General features: G+C 35.6%; 1 protein-coding gene across 1 annotated transcript in view; it reads left to right on the forward strand.

Annotated features, from left to right (window-relative positions):
* The window catches only part of gucy2cb (guanylate cyclase 2Cb), a 33,485-nt gene that overhangs the window by 6,498 nt on the left and 2,937 nt on the right, over positions 1 to 24,050 (forward strand). Inside the window, exons 4-26 of the mRNA XM_059323987.1 lie at positions 33 to 248; positions 378 to 493; positions 1,730 to 1,832; positions 3,785 to 3,899; positions 4,781 to 4,922; positions 6,862 to 6,944; positions 8,493 to 8,601; positions 10,555 to 10,636; positions 10,782 to 10,884; positions 12,407 to 12,478; positions 12,576 to 12,647; positions 13,339 to 13,443; positions 14,259 to 14,345; positions 15,291 to 15,423; positions 16,481 to 16,618; positions 16,730 to 16,806; positions 17,816 to 17,907; positions 18,006 to 18,164; positions 19,551 to 19,743; positions 20,439 to 20,613; positions 22,580 to 22,678; positions 22,898 to 22,992; positions 23,580 to 23,656. Coding sequence (XP_059179970.1) covers positions 33 to 248; positions 378 to 493; positions 1,730 to 1,832; positions 3,785 to 3,899; positions 4,781 to 4,922; positions 6,862 to 6,944; positions 8,493 to 8,601; positions 10,555 to 10,636; positions 10,782 to 10,884; positions 12,407 to 12,478; positions 12,576 to 12,647; positions 13,339 to 13,443; positions 14,259 to 14,345; positions 15,291 to 15,423; positions 16,481 to 16,618; positions 16,730 to 16,806; positions 17,816 to 17,907; positions 18,006 to 18,164; positions 19,551 to 19,743; positions 20,439 to 20,613; positions 22,580 to 22,678; positions 22,898 to 22,992; positions 23,580 to 23,656 — 2,643 coding nt within the window. The remainder of the gene's footprint in view (positions 1 to 32; positions 249 to 377; positions 494 to 1,729; positions 1,833 to 3,784; positions 3,900 to 4,780; positions 4,923 to 6,861; positions 6,945 to 8,492; positions 8,602 to 10,554; positions 10,637 to 10,781; positions 10,885 to 12,406; positions 12,479 to 12,575; positions 12,648 to 13,338; positions 13,444 to 14,258; positions 14,346 to 15,290; positions 15,424 to 16,480; positions 16,619 to 16,729; positions 16,807 to 17,815; positions 17,908 to 18,005; positions 18,165 to 19,550; positions 19,744 to 20,438; positions 20,614 to 22,579; positions 22,679 to 22,897; positions 22,993 to 23,579; positions 23,657 to 24,050) is intronic.

The following is a 24,050-nucleotide window of genomic DNA, read 5'->3' on the forward strand; positions in this document are numbered from 1 at the left end:
CCCACTCTTTTCCTCTTTTCTTTCTCCTCCAGTGCGGAGCGAGGTCTGAAGCTCAGTACGCCCATAATCTCGGCAGGAAGCTTCGGTCTCTCCTGCGACTACACGCTGAACCTGCAGCGCCTCCTGCCACCCGCACGCAAGATTTCTGACTTTTTTATCCACTTCTGGAACAACGACAACAGCATCAAACCTGAGTGGGACACGGCCTATGTTTACAAGAAACAGAGCAACACTGAGGATTGCTTTTGGTGAGTCACCAATTATTAGATTTACACCTGAAGTAAAACAAAACCGTGATGTGAATGTTTGTTCCAACAGTCATTTAATGAATCTGTTGTTTTTTTTTACTTGAAATCCTAAGTGATGTTTCTCTACAGGTATATAAATTCACTTGAAGTAGGAGAAAACTTTCCCCTAAATATTTCAACAACGATGCTGCGCAAACCAGATGATCTGAGCAACGTACTGGCAGCCAATAACAGGACAAGCAATCGTAAGTCTTTTTTTTTTAAAAAGCACCCGTAGGCATAAGTGTATTTAATTATTGTAGATTCTTGTAAGTTTTTACAAACTGTCAGGAAATTATTCCCAATCTTGAAGCCAAAAAATCTCCCTCCTGGTGGCTGATGTATGAAATGGGGGTGTGATGTCATGATAGCTAGCTGTCCTTGACTTGTGATTGGCTGGGCAGGTTTATGGGCGGGACTTCAAATACTGTGGCTCCACCATAGACTGATCACTGACTACAGCCTCCCTACACCTCAACCTGACTGAGAGAAGTCGCTGCTAATTCATGTTAGCATTAACTGGAGCATTAACTGGGATGTTAGTTTTGGCAAAAAATAAAAAATAAATGTTCGTTACTTACCTCAGAAAACTGAGCAGCGACTCCTTGGAGTGTCTGTTAGTCCAACCAAACGCTGAACAAGACATTTAATGAACAAAACGTTCAAATAAACTGTCATTAAATGAAAATACAGTGAAAGGGTCAAAGCTATGAGACCAAACCGCTAAACGTCCTTTTTTATATCTATATAACGTTATATATAACTTTATTGACACGTTGCCGTGGATACGCATTGTTCTGCTTCTCTCCTGGTGACGGCTCGCCTTGTTAGTGACCTGTCAATCAAAGGTAGCCCCGCCCCAAATCATACGATTCTTTATCTTCTATTTTCTTCTAAATGGGGCCATTATTTGAACTATTAGCATCAAATTGTCTTGAAGAAGACTTTTTACTAGTGATTGAGACCATAGTGTTGTCTTTAAAAAATTCTGAGGTAATAAATCAAGTGAGAAGTTTTCTCATTTTGCATTGAAATTAATGGACAGAAATCTTTTTGCAGCCAAACTTAGCGCCCCCTGCTGGAATTTTCGGTAGAATAAGGCACTTCCTGGTTTGCCTCCCTGCTCAGACCAGGAGGTTGCCACCAGGTTGCCGCCTGGGCACCAACAGGCGATCACTGCTGCCGACACTAAATAAGCTTCATGGCAGCTCCGTTATCCAGGATATTTTTTGCTTGATTTTGTACACTATTTAACAGTGGACTTTAATATATTTTACCCCCAGTTTACAACATGAAGTGGACATGACAGCAGTATTATTTACAGTGTATACTCCAACTCTCATGACTTTTGGCTCGGTTACAGTAGATATCACAGTCAGTGTTGACTACATAACAAATGCTACACTGGTATGTTGTGTTACATGCAGCTTCTCTGTTTGTAGTGTTCATCATGTGTGGATCTCCAAAGGATGTAGCGGAGATGAAAAGGGTCTCCCCAGCAGCAGACCGCAGTGATATTCTGTTTGTCCTTATTGATCTTTACAAGTCAGTATTCTTTATTAATTTCATCTCTGATCTTGTAGTCTCTCTCATTTCTTATCTTTATACTTTCTGCATGTCTGTCCTGTAGATGTGTTTACAATTATTATACCGTATAGTTACTTCAGGTTCAGAAATGGTTGTTATTATTCCCACATTATTCTTCTCTTTATCATAAAGTACACAGTAGTGATTCCCAACCAGCTTTACTTGGGTGATTCTCATGAACATGGTGCAGCTCAATGCAAAAATCCAAGAGCATTGAATACATATTTTCTTTGACCCTTTATAACATATACAATATAAAGTCACTGTTTAATATTAATTTTTGATCTATTTGAAAAATTTAAGGTATTTTCTGACATTTTTAGAGACACTGTGAGCAAAATTCATTGCCGTAACACATTTTTAAATAAAATAAAACAATGAAAGTTTATTTTCCTTTGGCAAGCACTTAAATATGCTCAAGGGTAGCTGGTATCACCAAAATGTATTTTATTAAAATATACACATATTTTAATGCAAACGATTCTATCATTACCGTAACATTTAACCATTTTTTCTCAGCAATTTTCATTCAGATTTTGTTCTTTATACATTGTTAAAAACATTATTTATCTTGATGCATTACGGTAATGAATTTGTGAATCAAAAATATGTTCAAAAATATAGAAAATATTATTTTAGCACAAAACAATGAATTGTGCCTCATTATGGCTATATTGTTCCTTCATATAAAAGTGAAATATATTTAGTTTAATAAAGTATGTCCTTATAATCTTTACAGACAGAACTTAGACTGGCTTCATGAGAATCACCCACTTGTATCTTAGGGGCACTTCTAGAGTTGACGGGTTAGGTGGAAGATTGTGGAATTGTTCAAGTGATGAAATAGAAACTAAAATTTTACTAAGAAAATATGCCCATGTGAATTGGACATCACAGGCTGTGACTAAGAGTGCATAAAAATAGTTAGCAAGCGAGCATACCAGCCATTTAATGGTGCGAGCGATCCATAACTGTTGGCTAAAATTTAGCTAAAGTAAATCAGATAGTAGAGTTTGCTTGTTTTCCCCCTCGCTCCAGGTCCTCCGGCTGCCTCCCACAGTCTAAACACATGCAGCTTAGTGTAACTGGTGACTTTATGTTGCCCGTAGGAGTGAATGAGAGCGTGAACGTCTATATTTGTACCCCGCCTCTCACTCAAGGTCAGCTGGGATTGGCTCCAGCCCCCCATGACTTGAGTTCTGTTAAGCCATGGGTCTCAAACTCGTGGCCCGCGGGCCAATTGCAGCCCTCGTGACGATATGGTGTGTGGAAGGTCCCTTTAATTACTTTTTTTTGCTAATTCTGTGTCTTTATTGGGTCATTTTGTGTCTTTTTAAAATAATTTTGTGTCATTTTTGGTAATTCTGTGTCTTTTTTGATCATTTTGTTTCTTTTTTAAGTAATTCATTTTTTTTCTGTCAATTTGTGTCTTTTTTGGTAATTTTGTGTATTTTTAAAAAATAATGTTGTGTCTTTTTTAGTAATTTTGTGTCTTTTTTTGTTATTTTGTGTCTTTTTTGGCCATTTTGTGTCTTTTTTAAGTGATTTAGGGTTTTTTTTCTGTCATTTTGTGTCTTTTTTTTGGTCATTTTGATACTGCCTCCAGCAGCCCCCAGGTAATTTGAGTTTGAGACCTAAATACACTAAATATACACTCTGGGTCTTCAATTTAATGCATTCTGTTTTATTTACAGGCTACACAGTGTTCAAACTTTTTAAATAATGTAAATGTCTATTCAAACACAGCTGTATGATGCTGGCTGGGGTTGATGAAGGGGTACTGTAGTTTGTGTGACAGGCTGAGTTGGTATGTCTGACATAAAGGCCTGAGAGTCACTGGTAAACACTGACAAATATCTAGCTTTCCTTTTAACTTCATGCTTATTAGAATTCCTCTCCTCTCTCATCAGCGATCAATACTACATCAACCAATCATCACAGCCGTTCATGAAGAACGTGTTGGTGCTCACGATGCCCAACGACAGAAACTACACTATCAACTCAGACCTGAAGGACAACAACACGGTGAGGACACACAACAAATAACTATATTCACTGCCTCCACCTCAGTACAATGGAGGTCAATGGAATTTCATTGGTTTTGCATTTAAAACAATCAACAGTAACATCTCTTTCCAGCATTAGTTCCTATTCCTCTAAATAAACTACAGAACAGTTCTGCCCTACAAAGATAACTGCAGTAACTACATTTTTTCGTCGAAATTGAGTCATAACTGAAAATTAACTCCTTGATGTCTGTTTTATCTTGTGACTAAGTTTTAGATTTCAATTTTGCTTTAATTCAGAGAAATACAGTAAATACAAAATCCAATTTAAAACCAAAGCAGAGCGCAGTAACTTCACTTTGACCGTGATACAGTGTAGCCTTGTATTTCTTCATTGTGTTGAATAGTGAAGACAAGATTACTAGAAATTATAAGTTTATTTAATAGGGAATTTTTTTATCTAGATCATGGGTCTCGCCCCCACCTTGAAAGTTTTATTGTTTTATATGTGTAATATCACATTACTTTATAGTAATCAGTCTAAAATACACAACTCTTTGAAAGGAGTTGTTCAACACTTTTAAATACACTGATAACAAAATCAATTTGAACATGTGTGTTCACTGAAAAAAATATGTAAAAGCTGAAAGAACATTGTAGTCACTGCACTCTGTTTATGCATTACTATTAGAACCTTTTACAGCAATGCAGTAACTACGTTTTTGGGGTCAAAGGTCAAATAAATCATGTTTTCTTTGCATAAAAATTACATCATCAATACATGTAGAAATAAGTGTCATATCACTTATCTACTTATTACCAATTTGGCTGGCCAGTTAAAACACGTTAAAATAGGGATCATAACCAATCATCAATTTGTGTGTCTTTCTCTCTCTGCAGATGAATGATTACATGGCTGCGTACCATGATTCAGTGCTGCTGGTCGGCCAGGTGATGAGAGAAATTGCTGCAAAAAATAAATCGGACATGGAGCAGATGGAGTTTGTCAATGTGAATTACGTCAGAAACATGTCCTTTAATGGTAAGGAGGGAGGAGGAGACAGAGGGAGGAGGAGACAGAGGGAGGAGGGCTGTGAGGGAATTAAACTCTGTACTTTATATTCATGCCAGCTCTTAGTATGAGTATGCAAGATCATTTTTCTTACACAACAAATCCAATCGATCAGACAAGGATACGATTTTGGTAATACTGAGACCAACATTTGGTTTAGAACCACCTGAATATCACCAAGTACCAACGTTTTTGCATTTACATTAATGGACAGAAATCTTTCTGCAGCCAAACTTAGCGCCCTCTGCTGGAATTTTTGGTAGAATGCAGCTTAAGGCACTTCCTGGTTTGCCTCCCTGCTCAGACCCGGAGGTTGCCGCCTGGACTTTCCAAGTTGTTGTTTCAACTTGAGGGGCCGTTCACTTTAATTTTCCCAGCTCTGCAGTAGTTTTTCCAATTATTCCAACACCACTGGTGTGCTCAAATACCCTAAATGGCAACGTTAAAAAAAGCGAAAAATATTTTGTGTATCAGCCCATTAACGGGTTGTTCCTCGGCCTATGTTGCACCCTTCTTCCAAGTTTTTTTTAATTTTTAAAGATATTTTTTTGGCCATTTTCAAGGCTTTATTGAGAGTGACAGAGGCAGAGTGAAAGGGGGAGACAGAGGGGATGACATGCGGCATTCTGTGATAAAAACACAGTTTTTTTTTCGTGTAAATGAGAGGCCAAACCGCATGGAAATATCTGCGTTTTCCCTTCGTGTAAACGGGGCCTAAGGTTGTAACTGTAAAACACAACAGATTGCTAAAACCCCAAAACTTCCTGAGAAAACACTGATGATGTGACCTTAATGGCCCTGAAAGCAGAGCTGACATTGGTCACTGTTTTGTGTGAGGCCCAGCAGATGGAAGCTGTCGGCTGCTGTCACTTGTTTGTATTTTTCACTGACAAGATGAAGTGATGAGGTGTTACAGCCTGCAGGCAGCAGCTGTGAGCAGCCGGAGTGTAATTGGGTGTGAGTGTGTGATTGAGAGACACACTCAAAGGGAAGCACTTCCTTCTGCTCCGCTCTTTTATCTGTGTTATCTTTTTATTAGGGCCGGGACTCGATTAAAAAATTAATCTAATTAATTAGAGGCTTTGTAACGAATTAATCGAAATTAATCGCATTTTAATCGCATATAAATATTTGACCTGAGAACAGTGAGAAGTAATTTTTTTCACATGGATTTTTAGTATACCATTGAATAATGACTGAATACATAAGCTTAAGCAACAAAAATATTGTTTATTTTTGTTCAAGTCCAACAGACCATTAAGTGTAGCAATAGCATATTTATAAATATAGTACATTTCATAAATCCAGGTAGCCTATAGGTAGGTAGACCTTCTGTAAACTAGAATACTTTGGTTTTTGAAATAAAACACAATCCACGCTAGCTACCACACTAGCCGCTAGCTGCTATATGTTTAGCATTGAGGTGATACTTGAGGCTGGATGTGCTGCGGTGATATGTGAATTCCTTGTTGCATAGCAACACAACCATGCTCTTGTGGACGCTTCCATCCGTTGGTTTTTAGTAACTAAATGTCCCATCATCCACGGGGCCAACCAAAGGTCTCATCAGCTTCTTCCTTCATGTTCACTGTGGTTTGTTGTTGTTTCAACTCATCAACGCTAGTTGGTGCTCCAGTATAATCGGTCCGCCTGAAACTCATCCAGTGAGAAACGTTCCGCGGTGCAGAAATAAGTGCGATTAAAATGCGTCAATTTTTTTTAACGCGTTCATTTTTGTGTAATTAATTAATCTTAATTAACGCGTTAAAATCCCCGCCCTACTTTTTATTAATGACTATTAAAAATCAAATGAGTCAACACTTCACAGGGCAGTCGTTTCCAGTTATCAAATCTTTGCCATATGTTGGTGTATTAAAGACGTAAAAGTATTTCTGCGATTCTGCTTCAGGAAGTGCTGGAAACTACAAGCTGGACAAGCACGGAGACAGAGACGTGATTTTCTCAATCATTTACACCACGTCTGCCCTCAAGGTACAGTGTTCTATGGTCATTATTATGCAATTTGAACTCGAAATAACATTGCAATTGTTGTAATAAGTAACATGATAAGTATCTACCAAATGTGATTAAATCTGACTTCTTTTGGATTACTTAAACAACATTAAAAATTATGTATCTTATTCTAAAAATGGATGCAAAAATAGTTTCACTAATATTTTAATTTCTCCTCCTCAAAACACGTTAAAAGGTAAATAAAATGCATTTAGCATGTTTTGCATTTTACAGTTGGTCAAATTAAATGAATCTTGCAAAAACAATACTGGCAACTACATGTGTACTGTCTTTCTACAACATGTGGGATGCCGTTTCTTTTTCATTTGTTTTTGTTGCTGATGTTTTTAAGAAAAGGTCAGTACGTCAGACATACTTTATTTTAAAAAAATGTAACGCTCTGGGACCACTCGGGACATTTTCATATATTTGTCATAATAATATTTGTCATTTTTCACTTTTGTTTCGGCAATAATTTTGGCTGTGATACTGCAAATAGCATGATTTTTGGAAGAAGTTTTTTTTTCTTTATACATTTTGAAACCCTTTTCGGGCTGAAAATGTCCACTTCCAAAAAAAATGCTATAAAAACCTTACAGATTAATATTTTTTTCTGCATAAACCTCTTAAACAACTTCCGCCCTGCTCAAATCTACCAAACATTCAAAGATTTTGATGATTTTAACCATTTAAATACCAGTTTGATTGCATGATGTCACTGTTTTTCAAAGAAAAAACACAAAAAAGTAGTTATTTTCCATATAATAAATAATTTTTGGCTGGGGCTTTTTTTTAATCACAGCCTTGGATATGTAAAAGATTAGCAATAAAATTGATTTTGATGCATCTTTATTTTTTGTTTAATGTCAGAAAAACCTCTTTATGGCCACTTAATGGCAGACATGTCCACTTCTAAAAAACTAAAGCTATAAAAATATTACTGATTTATATTTTTTTCAACTTTTTTGGGTTAAATCTTTCAGTCAGCTTCAGTCCTGATCAAAACTATCAGCCAAAAATCATTTATTATATGGAAAATAACTGCATTTTTGTGTTTTTTCCCCCATAAAAACATTAGTGACACAATGCATTCAGACTGGCATTTAAAGGGTTAAAATGCCAAAAATGTTTAAACATTTGCTAGTTTTGAGCAGGGCGGAATTATGTTTATGCATAAAAAAGTAGAAAATCTCAATCAATCTGTAAAGTTTTTTGTGTGTTTTTTTGGAAGTGGACATTTTCAGCCCGAAGGGTGGAGGGGCCAAGAGGGTTAAAATGCCATATTTAAATATATAGTATAATAAAAAAAATGTAATCAAATAATTCTTAACATTGTTACTATAATCTAATTGCAATTTTTTTCAAATGTAATCTGGATGGATTACAGTCATTTAGCAGTGAACATGTTAACATGCACCGATCTGTTCTTCTTTTAGTCAGCAATGTCTCACGAAGGTGTATCAAAATAAAGCTGTCAGACAGTGTTTTATTCTGAAATGTATGTTTCTGCTCTTGGGTGATCCCCAGTACGACTTGTTATTCACATTCGACACTGAGCTCAACAAAACCACAGTGAAAGAGACGTCCCCTTCCTTCATCTGGGGAAAAAGACTTCTCCATTCCAAACCAGACCAAGGTACAGGTAATACACACACACACACAATTATTTTTAAAAAGACACAAAAAGACCCAAAAAAGACCCGAAATGACCAAAAAAGAAACAAAATGACCAAAAAAAGACACAGAATTACCAAAAAAAAGACACAAAATTACTAAAAAAAGACACAAAATTATTTTAAAAAGACACAAAATTATTTAAAAAAGACACAAAATTACTAAAAAAAGACACAAAATTATTTAAAAAAGACACAAAATTACCAAAAAAAGACACAAAATTATTTTTTAAAAAGACACAAAATTACCAAAAAAAGACACAAAATTATTTTTTAAAAAGACACAAAATTATTTTTTTAAAAGACACAAAATTATTAGAAAAAGACACAGAATTATTAAAAAAAGACACAAAATTACCAAAAAAAGTAAGTAAGTAACGTATTCATATAAAACTCACACTAAACTTTCATATCAAGGTGTGGGCCAAAAAATATCGTCACGAGGGCCGCGAGTTTGAGACCCATGTTATAGCACATATTATTTACTTTATTTCTTTATTTTTTTATTATTTTATTATTTTCCAGCACAAAGCATTAAAAACAAAAAACAATACAGACACACACGCAGCCAGATTTTATTGGCAGGTTCAGGTTGGTTCCCTCCATGTCACAGTGATAAATGATTAACATCTGAGTCATAGAGAGAGAGTCGGAAATCTGATCACACACGGCAGTTTGACTTAGATATACGTATGTGTGTGAGAGGGACACACACACACACACACACACACACACACACACACACACACACACACAGCCTGATTGTGTCAGCTGACCATCCCAACCTATAATCATAAAGAGTCTATCTTCACACATTCGCACCTGTGCACACATAAACAGACACATAGCACACCTGTTAGTGTTAAAAGTCCATCGGTTGTTTGTTTATTGAAGATGAGCTGTCAGTATCTCAGTCTGCTGTGGAGTGATCTGACAATGAACTGCAATATCTTATCAAGAGTGAAAAATAAATATTTTTTATGAGATGGTTTACTGTCTCCAAGGAGAAGTGGGAAATGTTAAAAAAAAGTTATAGTTTAACAGTATTAAGACCTCAATACAGGGACAAAACTCCCTGTAGAGGCTTTTTCACCTGTTCATGGCAGACAGCTACTAACAATAAAATAAAATGGAACACATGTAGCTACAATTAACGGTTCATGTCTGCATCTATGTTGTCTTTTAGTTTGTTTAGGAAATGTATGTATGTATGAATGTATTTTTGTCTTAAAAGAGACTAAATAAACATAATCTGAAGAAATTTTATACATTTTTTTTGGGAAGTTTTTGGGGTTATATTGTCCGTACGCAACATTGTACCATAACGGTGCACAAGTGAAAAAGAAAGTTTTTAAAATTAATTTGAACATTATTTATTTAATAAACATGTGTAAAAGATTCAGTAGCTTCAACAGGGCACAATACATAACATTTTAAATTTAAAAACATTATAAAAGGAACTTTTTTAACCGGTTTCTTGTCTGAATGTTGCCTCTAGGAAACATTGTACCATTGAACCAACGACCCATTGAAATGAATGACTTGAACAGTTTAAGTGTATGAAACTATCAAAAATGAAGGTTTATTCACCTATCAGTAGGAATTTTTTTTTCCAGATGGAAAAGGGCCAGGAAATTACGTTTTGAGTGATTTTTTTGTGGCGCAAAATGGCAAAGTTGTTTCCTTTGGAAAAGTCTGCAAAAAAGTGTTTCAATATGGCCGCCTGGAGGTCATGTGACAAATTAAAGCATTGCTATTGGTTCCCTATACTCTTCCCTCTTTTTTAAAGTATTGCATCACTCAAAAACATGCATTGTAGAAATTTGACAGGCCAAAAATAGGTATGTTTTGAGAGCAACACCGTACCATAGAGGGTTAAATCCATCAGTGTTTTTTGTGTTCTCTCTCTCTTTCAGGCCTGGAAACTCATGACATCATTGTCATTGTGTTAGCTGTTACAGTGGTTGTCGTGGCCACCATCGCCTTCATTTTCTACAGGTGAGGGACTGACCCATTTTAAAACTGCTAAAAACGACACTCTGGTAGAGTGATCTGAGGAGGAGCAGATGATAAAAATGCACTTCTTGGGCTCCCTGTGTTATGCTGCATTTTGTATTTCACAATAGCATTTCTTCCTGTGTAGACAGAACAGGAGATCCCGGCAGGTCAGGAAGCGCTGGTTCCACATCGCCTCTGATCTCATCACACCGATGGAGAACAGCCAACTCAACGTCATCAACCTGAAGGTGAATAATCTGTCAATCAGCACGGAGGCTCTCATTATTACACTCTCTACCTACTGACCTGTAAAGTGCTCAAGTTTTTCTTCTTCTTGAACATGAATGTTTAAGAGCACACATTAAAGGTGCAATGTGCAGCATTTCCTCTCATCCCACCCAGATTGTGTACAGTTAGACACACAAAAAAAACTTTGTCATGTCCTCAAAAATGTAGAGTGAACTTTCCAAACTTCTGATCCCTACATTATGGTGAATCTAATTTTCAATTCAAAGATTCATAGTGATCCCGATCCGCCCCCCCCACTTTCAGCGACAAACATCGCTGGTAAAACAGAGGATTAATGCCCATTAGTTAGACTTATTTACATTGCAGCACATAGAGAGTCCGGTGTTTGTGTGCTACGGCTAATGGTGCGTTCAAGGTCTACACGAATGTCAGAATTTTCTACGTTGTTTCGAGCTGCAAGTTCCGACTTTCAGTGTAAATTGAACACATCATAAGGCGTTACGGTAGGAACGTGTTAGACCCACCTTCAAAATAAAAGCAAACACATGTAGCTTTCAAAATAAGAGCACATGGATGTTTAAACAGAATCCACCGCATCATTTATAAGACCACTCTCAAAATATGACGCTTTAAATAAAACAGAACCCTTATTCTCCTTTACAATAATTCATTAAAATATGCAATGATTAAGATGGAATAGTGGCATTAGAATGTGCGAGAGGCCACAAAATTTAGGCTTTTGGGGCAAAAATTTCTGACAAAAAAAATCCTGTGGGAAACACTGGTTCTAACGGCTTGACAGACTGGACAGACAAGAAATTACCCAGCAGTATGTTCAGGGTGATGAAAGGAGTATAGATGTTTTTGGGTCCTGCTTAAATTCAGTAAATTTGTTTGGCTGCACTGGGAATTTCATGTACAAACTTATTTTTATTTATGTTAATATGTTGGTTGTTGTTTACACTACAGTACATAAAAATGTTTAAATGAAACATATTTGGGTTAAGGCATGGAGTGGAAAAATAACTAATTGAGTTGAAATCATTTGCTGACAGCTTCGTCCCCCCCAGTTCAGAAATCCCATCTGCGCCCCTGATCAAATGACAATTTTTCAGTGCATACAAAAAGCTAATTCTCCCTACGGCTGGGAAGTATATCAATATTACAGTACATCAATATTGTGAAATAAGACTCAATATCATCTCAGGTATTGGATATCGTAATATCACATAAATGTTGTCTTTTCCTGGTTTTAAAGGCTGAATTACAGTAAAGTGATGTCATTTTCTGAATGTACTGGACTGGTGTTGTTGTCTATTGTTTGCCTTTACAAACTTCATCATTACATCCACATTACCAGTCTAAAAGAAACATCCTGGTTCAGCATTAAACCTCATCTTCTCACTCACTAAGAGTACAGAGATGTTGCTTCCTATTTTAGATTTAATCACTGCTTTTCATAAAATTTGGGATGTATCTTACACACTGTATCTTCCTTCGTCCTCTGTCTGCGCCCACCAGATTGAAAAAGAGGAAAAAGAAAAAAGGAAAACCATGAAATTCCAGATCCGCCGTGCACTCTACGATAAGAAGGTAGGAAGAGAAGACACATAAGAAGACACAACATTGGTTTTCAAATCAATCAACATGCACTGAACAAGTAGATTGAACTTTGCTGCAATGTTTTCAGATTGTGATTCTGAAGGAGCTGGAGCACTCAGACGGGAACTTTAACGAGACCCAGACAATTGACTTTAATGCAGTAGGTCGATGTTTTGTGTGACATTTTGTTTTTAGTATTTTCCAAGCTAGCCTTGTAGAACCCGATAATGTAACAACCCCGATAATGTAATAAAAATCTGCACTTGAGTCCATTGAAAATGTAATAAAACCTGATAATGTAATAACTTCCCGATAATGTAATAAAGTGCATTTCCCAATAATGTAATACACTTTTTTACCAATAATGTAATAAAGTATAACACCAAGCACCTTTAGATTTCAAGAAGCTGTTGAATGCATTCGGTTGTCATGGATACCTCGTTGGTGAAAAACGGATGAACGGGTCAAAAGTTAATAAACATTCAACTTTGACCTATTGGTGGCGCTAGAGCTCTTGAGCTAGAGTTGATACACAGTATCACCACTAGAACCCAAGTAATGGGTGGTCTGCTGTTAAATTATTACAATATTGGGGAATTATTACATTATCAGGACTTGTGAAATGAAGGCTAACCTGATAATGTAATAACCTCCAATTAATGTTATACTTTATTACATTATTGGTAAAAAGTGTATTACATTATTGGGAAGTTATTACATTATCAGGTTTTATTACATTTTCAATGGACTCAAGTGCAGATTTTTATTACATTATCGGGAATTTATTACATTATCAGGTTCTACATGGCTCCGTGCCATTTAAAGAGCTTCTTTTCTTCTTTTCTCCGCAGCTCATGCAAATCGACTATTACAACCTCACTAAGTTTTATGGCACGGTGAAGCTTGACCAGGCCGTGTTTGGAGTGTTTGAGTACGGAGAGAGGGGGTCGCTCAGGGTACGTATGTCACGCTCACGTGCACTTCAAGTGCATTCAGGAAGCTCAGTTTGTGCGTATTAAACTACTACTTTTAGAGACAAATAAACAATATCAGTAGCTAGGGTTGTCACGATACTAAAATTTTCAACTCGATACCGATACTCAGGAAAATATTCGATACCATTTTCGATACCACAAGGATAAAAACAAAGACCCCAAAATTTAACAGAAACATTTTTATATCAACAAGAAAAATGCAACATGTAAAAATTAACAGAACCACAAGTTAAATGTTTATAATAAAAAACAGTTGTGCAAAAAGAAACTGCAACTATGATAACAAGCTTCAGATACTCGATACTTTTGAAAATGAGTATTGTATCCGGATACAACGTTTTAGTATCGATACTTTTTTGAGTATCAATACTTTTGACAACCCTATTTCTAAATGCTGTTTTCTTATGTTAATGTTAAGTTAATGTCATGGCATGATATTAGTACTAGGGTAATAACTGTTGGCTTAGTAAAATTAATGAAAGGTTTAATGGTAATTTTATATTTGTGTGTATATTTGATGCAAGGCAGCTTGAGTAATTGTATTATTTTGTGTTGTTTTATTTTTCTCATATCAAGGTTTTCAACCTTAATGGCTTAATTGTAACTTAGTAACTAAATAAAATCGATATCTGAACTATATCTAATATATACTTTTTTGAGTATCGATACTTTTGACAACCCTATCAGTAGCTCAGTACATTAAAAGCAAGAAAGGATCAGATATCTGTTCATAATACAATCATTTAATCAGATTTATTGTTCCTTTCTTCTTCCAGTATGTGCTAAATGACAAGGTCTCGTACCCAGATGGGACGTTCATGGACTGGGAGTTCAAGATCTCCGTCATGTACGACATCGCCAAGGTGAGACAGAAACTCACAACACATCATGTGACTCTGAAGTGTTCATCGTCACACTGTTAAAATAATAGCCTCTGTCATTTTTTGTCAAAATTCTTGTTGTTTTTTTGCCTAAATCATCTCCTCATTGCCACCTATGGTAAAATCACCTACATCCTCAGTTGATCAGATCATGTGATTTTACCCCTTTAAGATAATGACCTATGTCAAGTGTGTGACTTAAGCAGATTTATTATTAAAAACAAGCTATATAATATAAAAACACCAATAGGAACCTTACTAAAAGACATTTACAGTTGTCTTTAAAATAAATGGAAAAGTAATATAGTTATTGGAGTATTTATTTTCTTATTTATTTAGCTGGTTTTTCATGTTTGTAAGTTTTCTAGGTGTTTTACAATGTTGTGATGCTTTAATTTTGAAAAGGTGCCGTCCAGTGTGAAACGGACTTTAATTTTGAAAGGTAGTGACAGGAAATAACAGGTGGAACGGTTAAATGAAATAGTATATACTAAAGTATTTACCACTTCTTACTGCTATATTTGATTTACTCCACATTAACAGTCTTATCATAACATGTATTCCTATCAGTAGCAGCTGAAAACCAGATAATTTACTGTATTTTATAAAGCGATTAAATTAATATTGAGCAAGAATTTAGTTCAGAGTTTTGGTCCGGCCCCTGCAACCTTCATGGTATTGGTCATGTGGCCCCTTGCGAAAATTAATTGCCCACCCCTGATCTAAATTAATGTCTTATAAATGTATTCTTACAATTATTATACTTCCTGAAATAGTAGAATAAAGCATCATGCATGCAGCACTACTCCAGAAGAAAGAGGAACTGTTGAAGCAGTTCCCCCTTGTTGCCACTAGAGGTCAGTAAAGATTACATATTACTTTCTGCCCCTTTAATTAAACCCTGTGGTGTGTAAACACTGTGTGCAGGGTATGTCCTATCTCCACAACAGTCACATCCAGGTGCATGGTCGCCTCAAGTCCACCAACTGTGTGGTGGACAATCGCATGGTGGTGAAGATCACAGACTTTGGCTGCAACAGCTTCCTGAGCCCCGGCAGAGGTAAAACAAGAACCGTCCTAGTCCGACTCCTAGTCCTAGTCCTACTCCTAGTCCTAGTCCTAGTCCTAGTCCTAGTCCTAGTCCTTGCTGAGTTTACACCAAGGTTATAATAGTTTTGGATTTTTCATTAGTTTTAGTTTTAATTTCATTGTCAATTTTTGTTTTCAGATTCAGTTAGTTTTAATTCGTTTTAAGAGTGAGTTTGCTAGTTTTAATTCATTTTTATTTTTTGGAAAATGCTTAGTATTAGATTAGTTTTTATTAGTTTTAGTTTTTTTGTAATGGGGTGTTTGTTGGGTGCGAGATTAAAAAAAGTCACAATAAATGTTGCCTTTATTTCCTTTGCCTTATCCATATCAGCCCCAATAAGTTTATTAAGTCATAAAACCAGATAGATGAAATAGTTTTCATATCAACCAAAAAGGTTTACGTATAAAACGAAGGACATTTTCACTATAATTTCAGTTAGTTTTGTAACCAAACAATACAGTTTCAGTTATTTATCGTTTTTTTTAAAACTCTCGTTTTTATTTTTATTTCAGTTAACGTTAAAGTTTTTCAATTCTGCACTGTAAAACCCAATGTTGCTTGTTTGTTATTATAACTATTTTTTCCTTTTCAATACAACAAGATTTGTGCAAAAAGTCATTTTAACTTAAAATATTGAGTCAAATAGCAAGATTCATTTCAGTTAACTCTGTTATCTTTGTTGTCTTGACATAAAATTATTTTGCAGCATAGACACTCAAATATTTAACTTGAAACAACAAGTTGGGTTTTACAGTGTAGTTTTCGTTATTTTGTTAGTTTTTCATTAACTATCGCTGTGTATTAATTTGAAGTTGTATTAAAATATCTGACATATATACATACATATGTTTTGACAAACACTCAGAAATCTGACCAACAGTCACAGTCTCTTTACAGGAAACATCTGCTTGATTAAGATATGAGCAAAGATAAAAAGATAAAAGTCTCCTTTTCAAAATAAAAGTTTCTGTCCATTTCTTTGTTTTAAGCACATACAGTGCTCACATTCTCCTCTTCCTCCTCTCAGACTTGTGGACTGCTCCGGAGCACCTGAGGAAGCAGGGCACCTCTCAGAAAGGAGACGTCTACAGCTTCGCCATCATCGCTCACGAGATCGTTCTGAGGAAGAACACCTTCTACACGGAGAGCTACATCGTCCGAGCAGGTGACACACACTAACACATGTAACCCAAACAGTAACACGCTGAGCTCTGCTGTGATACACACACAGTAATATCATAAGTAACCTTGTTGGGAATTAATGTCTGCCTGACAGAAAAGCTCGCCAAAGTCATCATGTCCTACTTCAGACCTGATCTCGACTTTGAGGCGGCATCGGAGAAAGAGTTAGAGGTGAGTTAATGAAATAAGGAAAACTAGAATTGAAAAATGATTTTGGTTAACTGAAATAAAAATAAAAACGAGTTTTTAAAAAACCCCAATATCTAACTGAAACTTTATTTTGTGGTTACAAAACTAACTAAAATTATAGTGAAAATGTCTTTTTTCTTTTTTTCTTCTTTTTTCATACGTAAACCTTTTTGGTTTGGTATGAAATCTTGTATAAACTATAATAAAGTTATTGGGGCTGAGATGGATAAGACAAAGGAAATAAAGGCAACATTTATTGTGACTTTTTTTAAAATCTCGCACCCAACAAATACCCCATTACAAAAAAACTCAAACTAACACTAAAACTAATAAAAACTAAACTTAAAAACTAAGCATTTTCCAAAAAATAAAAACGAATTAAAACTAGCAAACTCACTCTAAAAAGGAATTAAAACTAACTGAATTTGAAAACAAAAAATCACAACGAAATTAAAACTAAAACTAATGAAAAATCCAAAACTATTGGCCGCAGTCAAACTTCCGGGTCACGTAAACCCGACCAATTAAATTCATTTTATTAAAATCTTATTATTAAAAAATTTGTGTTATAATAAAAAACAAATAACAAAATAACCAGTCAATTTTTCATTATTAGATTTTTGATTGCCAATTGAAAATGGAAAGAATGAATAATGCACAGATTTTATAACCTTGGTGCCAACTTTATCAGCGATTGCCGTATTTGATGTGTCTTTAACCCTCTGGAGTCCACGAAAAGCACCGGAGCATTTCTTCTTCATCACATCCAGACGTAAAAACAAAGCAGACCAAAAAAAGACACAAAATAACTAAAAAAGACACAACAACAGACACAAAATTACCAAAAAAAGACACAAAAAAGACACAAATGACCAAAAAAGACACAAAATGACTTACAAAGACACGAAAAGACATGAAAAGCATTCAAAAATGGACAAAATAGCCTTATAAGACTCCATGGAGTTAAGTCCTCGTGTCCTCCGTCTCCTAGGTGTACATGTTGATAAAAAGCTGCTGGGACGAGGATCCAGAAAAGAGGCCGGACTTTAAGAGGGTAGAAAACACTCTGGGGAAAATCATCAGGTAAACGATGCGCTCACTGTCATGGGATCTTGTTGCCAATCATGTAAAGAACCTCTGAGGAATTGATTTCATATTCCTTTTCTCCTGTTGTCTCTTAGTAAAATCCATAACCAGGACAATGAGAGCTACATGGACAACATGATCCGCCGGCTGCAGATGTACTCCAGGAACCTGGAGCACCTGGTGGAGGAGAGGACGGCCCTCTACAAGGCTGAGAGGGACCGAGCCGACTGCCTCAACTACATGCTGCTGCCAGGGTCAGTTAGCATCACATCATACTCATACTGGCCTTAGCAACACTGATTATATACAGCTGGGGTCTCAAACTAGCGGCCCACGGGCCAATTACGGCCATCGTGACGATATTTTGTGGCCCCCACCTTGATATGAAAGTTTAATGTGAGTTTTATATGAACCGTGTTATGTGTGGAAGGTCCCTTTCATTACTTTTTTGGGTAATTTTGGGTCTTTTTTTAATAATTGTGTGTCCTTTTTTTAATAATTTTGTCTTTTTTTGGGTCATTTTGTGTCTTTTTTAGTAATTCTGTTTTTTTTTTTGTTATTTTGTGTCTTTTTAAAATAATTTTGTGTTTCTTTTTTTTTGGTCATTTTTGGGTCATTTTGGGTCATTTTGGGTCTTTTTTTAGTAATTTTGTGTCTTTTTTGGCAATTCTGTGTCTTTTTTGGTCATTTTGTTTCTTTTTTAAGTAATTTAGTTTTTTTTCTGTCATTTTGTGTTGTTTTTGGTCATTTTGTGTCTTTTTTGTGTCATTTTGTGTCCTTTTTTGTCTTTTTTTGGTCATTTTGGGTCTTTTTTGGTTATTTTGTGTCTTTTTAAAATAATTTTGTGTCTTTTTTGGGTCATTTTGTGTCTTTTTTGGTAAATCTGTGTTTTTTGGGTCATTTTGTGTCTTTTATTTGGTCATTTTGTAACTTTTTGAAGTAATTAATTTTTTTCTGTCATTCTTTAGTAATTTTGTGTCTTTTTTGGTCATGTGTCTTTTTAAAATAATTTTGTGTCTTTTTTCTGTCATTTTGTGTCTTTTTAAAATAATTTTGTGACTTTTTAAAGTAATTAATTTTTTTTCTGTCATTTTTTAGTAATTTTGTGTCTTTTTTTGGTCATTTTGATACTGCCTCCAGCGGCCCCAAGGTAATTTAAGTTTGAGACCCCTGATATTCAGGGTTCGTATGGGTGCTTAAAATCCTTGAAAATGCTTCGATTTTAATGTTGAATTTCAAGGTTTGAAAAGTGCTTGGATTTTGGATTAAGTGCTTGAAAATGCTTGAAATTCTAAATTCCTAGCCCTTGGATTCTCATACCAGTATGTTTTATGAGATTAGCAAACTATTTTTAGTTGTTTAAAGTGTAATACAATTGCTGGTGGTATGGTTAAGTGAAATTACCCCTTTTAGTTTCGAAGTACTCATCTAAAACATGACATTTACAACCGTTGAAAGGTACTGGAAAAGCTTGAAAATTGACCTTGAAAGTCCCTGAAAAGTGCTTGAATTTGACCACTGAAAAAGTGTACGAACCCTGAATATAATAATAATAAATACATTTTAAACCACAGAAGTGGTTTAGCCGATATAACTGGAGATATAGATCATCCTGTTTTCCTCTTTGTTTGTCTGTGCAGCCCGGTGGTGAAGAGCCTGAAGGAGACGGGCGTGGTGGAGCCGGAGCTGTACGAGGAAGTGACGATCTACTTCAGTGACATCGTGGGCTTCACCACGCTGTGCCAGTACAGCACGCCGATGGAGGTGGTCGACATGCTCAACGACATCTACAAGGGCTACGACCGCATTGTTGACCACCACGACGTATACAAGGTACTCACAAGGGTGACATTAGCTATAGAGCATGGGTCTCAAACTAGCGGCCCGCGGGCCAATTGCGGCCCTCTTGACGATATTTTGTGGCCCCCACCTTGATATGAAAGTTTAATGTGAGTTTTATATGAATGGCACTTTACCGTGTTGTGTGTGGAAGGTCCCTTTAATTACTTTTTTTGGTAATTTTGTGGCCTTTTTTTGGTAATTTTGTGTCTTTTTTTAAAATATTTTTGTGTCTTTTTTTTAATAATTGTGTCTTTTTTTTAGTAATTTTGTGTCTTTTTTGGATAATTTTGTGTCTTTTTTAAAATAATTTTGTCTTTTTTTAAATAATTTTGTCTTTTTTAATAATTTTGTGTCTTTTTTTGTCATTTTGTGTGTTGTTTGGTCATTTTGTGTGTTTTTCTAAAGTAATTTAGTGTTTTTTCTGTCATTTTGTGTCTTTTTTGGTCATTTTGTGTCTTTTTTTAAAAGTAATTTAGTTTTTTATAGTCATTTTGTCTTTTTCTTTAGTAATTTTTTATCTTTTTGGTCATTTTTTTTCTTTTTTTAGTAATTTTGTGTCTTTTTTTGGTCATTTTGATACTGCCTCCAGTGGCGACCAGGTAATTTGAGTTTGAGACCCTTGCTATAGACAAACGGACTGACTGATAGACGCCACAGACGTCATCATTTCTTCCATCTACTCTCAGGTGGAGACGATTGGCGATGCCTACATGGTGGCCTCCGGGCTTCCGAAGAGAAATGGGAACAGACATGCAGTGGATATCTGCCGCATGGCGCTGGACATCCTGGCGTTCATGGGCACCTTCCAGCTCCGACACCTGCCGGGCATCCCCGTGTGGATACGCATCGGTGTTCACTCAGGTAGACCCCAAACACCAGGGGTGGGAAATTCATTATGCAAGGGGCCACATGACCAATACCACGAAGGCTGCAGGGGCCGGACCAAAACTCTGAACTAAATTCTGCTCAATATTAATTTAATCGCTTTATAAAATACAGTAAATTATCTGTTTTTGAGCTGCTACTGATAAGAATACATGTTACAATAAGACTGTTAATGCGGAGTAAATCAAATATAGCAGTAAAAAGTAGTAAATACTTCAATCACTATATCACTTTTCCAATTATTTTATTTTAAACACAACTATAAGTGACCTTCAGCAAGGTTCCTATTGGTGTTTTTGTATTATATAGCTTGTTTTTCATGTTTGTAAATTTTTTAGGTGTTTTACAATGTTGTGATGCTTTTATTTTGAAAAGGTGCCCTCCAGTGTGAAACAGGTGCTTTAATTTTGAAAGGTAGTTACAGGAAATAACTGTTACTGTGGACTGTTAATGTGGAGTAAATCAAATTTAGCAGTAAAAAGTAGTACATACTTTAGTATATACTATTTCATTTAACCTTTCCACCTGTTATTTCCTGTCACTACCTTTCAAAATTAAAGCACCCGTTTCACACTGGACGGCACCTTTTCAAAATAAAATCATCACAACATTGTAAAACACCTAGAAAACTTACAAACATGAAAAACCAGCGATATAATACAAAAAGACAATAAGAAGTGTTTAAAATAAATGTTAAAGTGATATAGTGATTGGAGTATTTACTACTTTTTACTGCTATTTTTGATTTACTCCACATTAACAGTCTTATCAGTTAACAGTTATTAAGTTTTCTAGGTGTTTTACAATGTTGTGATGCTTTTATTTTTGAAAAGATGCCGTCCAGTGTGAAACGGGTGCTTTAATTTTGAAAGGTAGTGAAAGGAAAATAACATGTGGAACGGTTAAATGAAATAGTATATACTAAAGTATTTACTACTTTTTACTGCTATGTTTGATTTACTCCACATTAACAGTCCACAGTAACAGTTATTTCCTGTAACTACCTTTCAAAATTAAGGCACCCGTTTCAAACTGGACGGCATCTTTTCAAAATAAAAGCATCACAACATTGTAAAACACCTAGAAAATGTACAAACATGAAAAACAAGAAATATAATATAAAAACACCAATATGAATATGAAACCTTTTTGATACTTTATATAAATGATGTATGCATGTATACGAATTATGACGCACTCGTTATTATTTACCGTTCGTTTTTCATTTAACCGTTCCACCTGTTATTTCCTGTCGCTACCTTTCAAAATTAAAGCATCCGTTTCACACTGGACGGCAACTTTCAAAATAAAAGCATCACAATATTGTATCACAGCAGCTAGAAAACATGAAAAACAAGCTATATAATACAATAAACACCAATATGAACCTTGCTAAAAGGTCATTTACAGTTGTGTTAAAATAAATGGAAAAGTCATATAGTGATTGGAGTATTTACTACTTTTTACTGCTACATTTGATTTACTCCATATTAACTTATCAGTCTTATCAGTTAGCAGTTATTAAGTTTTTTAGGTGTTTTACAATGTTGTGATGCTTTTATTTTGAAAAGATGCCTTTTCAAAATAAAAGCATCACAACATTGTAAAACACCTAGAAAATGTACAAACATGGAAAAACAAGCTATATAATATAAAAACACCAATAGGAACCTTGCTAAAGGACATATACAGTTGTGTTTAAAATAAAATTAATGGAAAAGTGATTGGAGTATTTACTACTTTTTACTGCTGTAAACCAGATAATTTACTGTATTCTATAAAGCGATTAAATTAATATTAAGCAGTATTTAGTTCAGAGTTTTGCTCCGGCCCCTGTAACCTTCGTGTTATTGGTCGTGTGGCCCCTTGGGGAAATTAATTGCCCGTCCCTGCTGTAAACAGTTGTAATGAAGGAAACCTGACTGAATATTTGTGTGTGCAGGTTCCTGTGCAGCAGGTGTGGTGGGGATAAAGATGCCCAGATATTGTTTATTTGGAGACACAGTCAACACAGCGTCTCGTATGGAGTCTACAGGACACCGTGAGTAGAACAATAAGAACATACAAGAGACTTTTCATGAGCAAACTGATGTTTGCTGACATTAATTCTGCCTACCAGTACGCTCCAGTTATGCCCTTCCCATTACTCCTGTAACTACAATTACAGAAGATACCAATCAACCTAATGAAATAAACTTACCACAGCAAAGCTTTGGTAAAAAACAGACGCCTGCTGTTTTTATCTTTTTATATCCTGCAGCCCTGCGGATCCACGTCAGTCATCCCACTATAAATATCCTGCAGAGGACGGACTGCAAGTTTGAGTATGAGATCAGAGGAGAAACATATCTGAAGGTAAAGACGGGCCTCTTCGCAACATTTAAAAAAAGCTGTCAAACAAAGTTAAGCCTTTTAACCCTTAATAGGGCACTCATTGAAATACTTGCAAATTCCAAATTTAAACCCTAGAGAATATTGGAGGATATTACATACTGCCAGAATGTGTAATATGTATATAGAATATGTATTTTGAGGAAAAAAGTTACAAATTTGTCAGAAAAAAATCTCAAATTTATGACCCAAAAAATCTCAAATTTATGACCCAAAAAATCTCAAATTTATGACCAAAAAAATCTCAAATTAACTATAAAAAAGTTACAAATTTGTGACCAAAAAATCTCAAATTAATGGTAAAAAAGTTGACGAGATTAAAGTGGCAAATCTACGAGAAATAATGTGCAGATTCATGAGATTTAAAGTGGTGAATCTGCGAGAAAAAAGTTGCCTTCTTCACTTTTTTTCTCGTAAATCTGTGACTTTGCACAGATTTTCCACTTTAAATCTCTTAAATCTGCAATTTTCTTTCTTGTAGATTTGCCACTTTAATCTGGATGTGTGCAGACTTTGCTGACTCCAAATGTTGTAAATGTGTCTTTTCTCAGGGTAAAGGCACAGAGACAACCTACTGGTTGACAGGTGAGACGGGTGAAGACTACGACCTCCCGACTCCACCCACAACGTGAGCAAACCCTCCACCTCTCAAACATGTCTTCACTACTAACCATGTCTATAGAGCTTTGAGCTGCTTTTGTTTTCTTTTGCTGGAATATATCGATGCAGTGGTGTAGTGGAGGGTATACGCAGGTATACACACCTCTCAAACTCAGTGGATATATATATATATATATATATATATATATATATAGGAGAGTATACAGGGGCGCAGATGGGATTTTTGAACTGGGGGGACGATGTCAGCAAATGACTACAACTCAATGAGTTATTTTTCCACTCCTCAAACAGAGTAGGGGGGTCCGTGGGCATGCTCCCCCAGAGAACATTTTTGCCCTAAAAGCCTAAATTTGGTGCCTCTCGCACATTCTAATGCCACTATTCCATCTTAATCATTGCAT

The sequence above is a fragment of the Centropristis striata genome, chromosome 21 (assembly GCF_030273125.1).
Source record: "Centropristis striata isolate RG_2023a ecotype Rhode Island chromosome 21, C.striata_1.0, whole genome shotgun sequence".
Lineage (NCBI taxonomy): Eukaryota > Metazoa > Chordata > Actinopteri > Perciformes > Serranidae > Centropristis > Centropristis striata.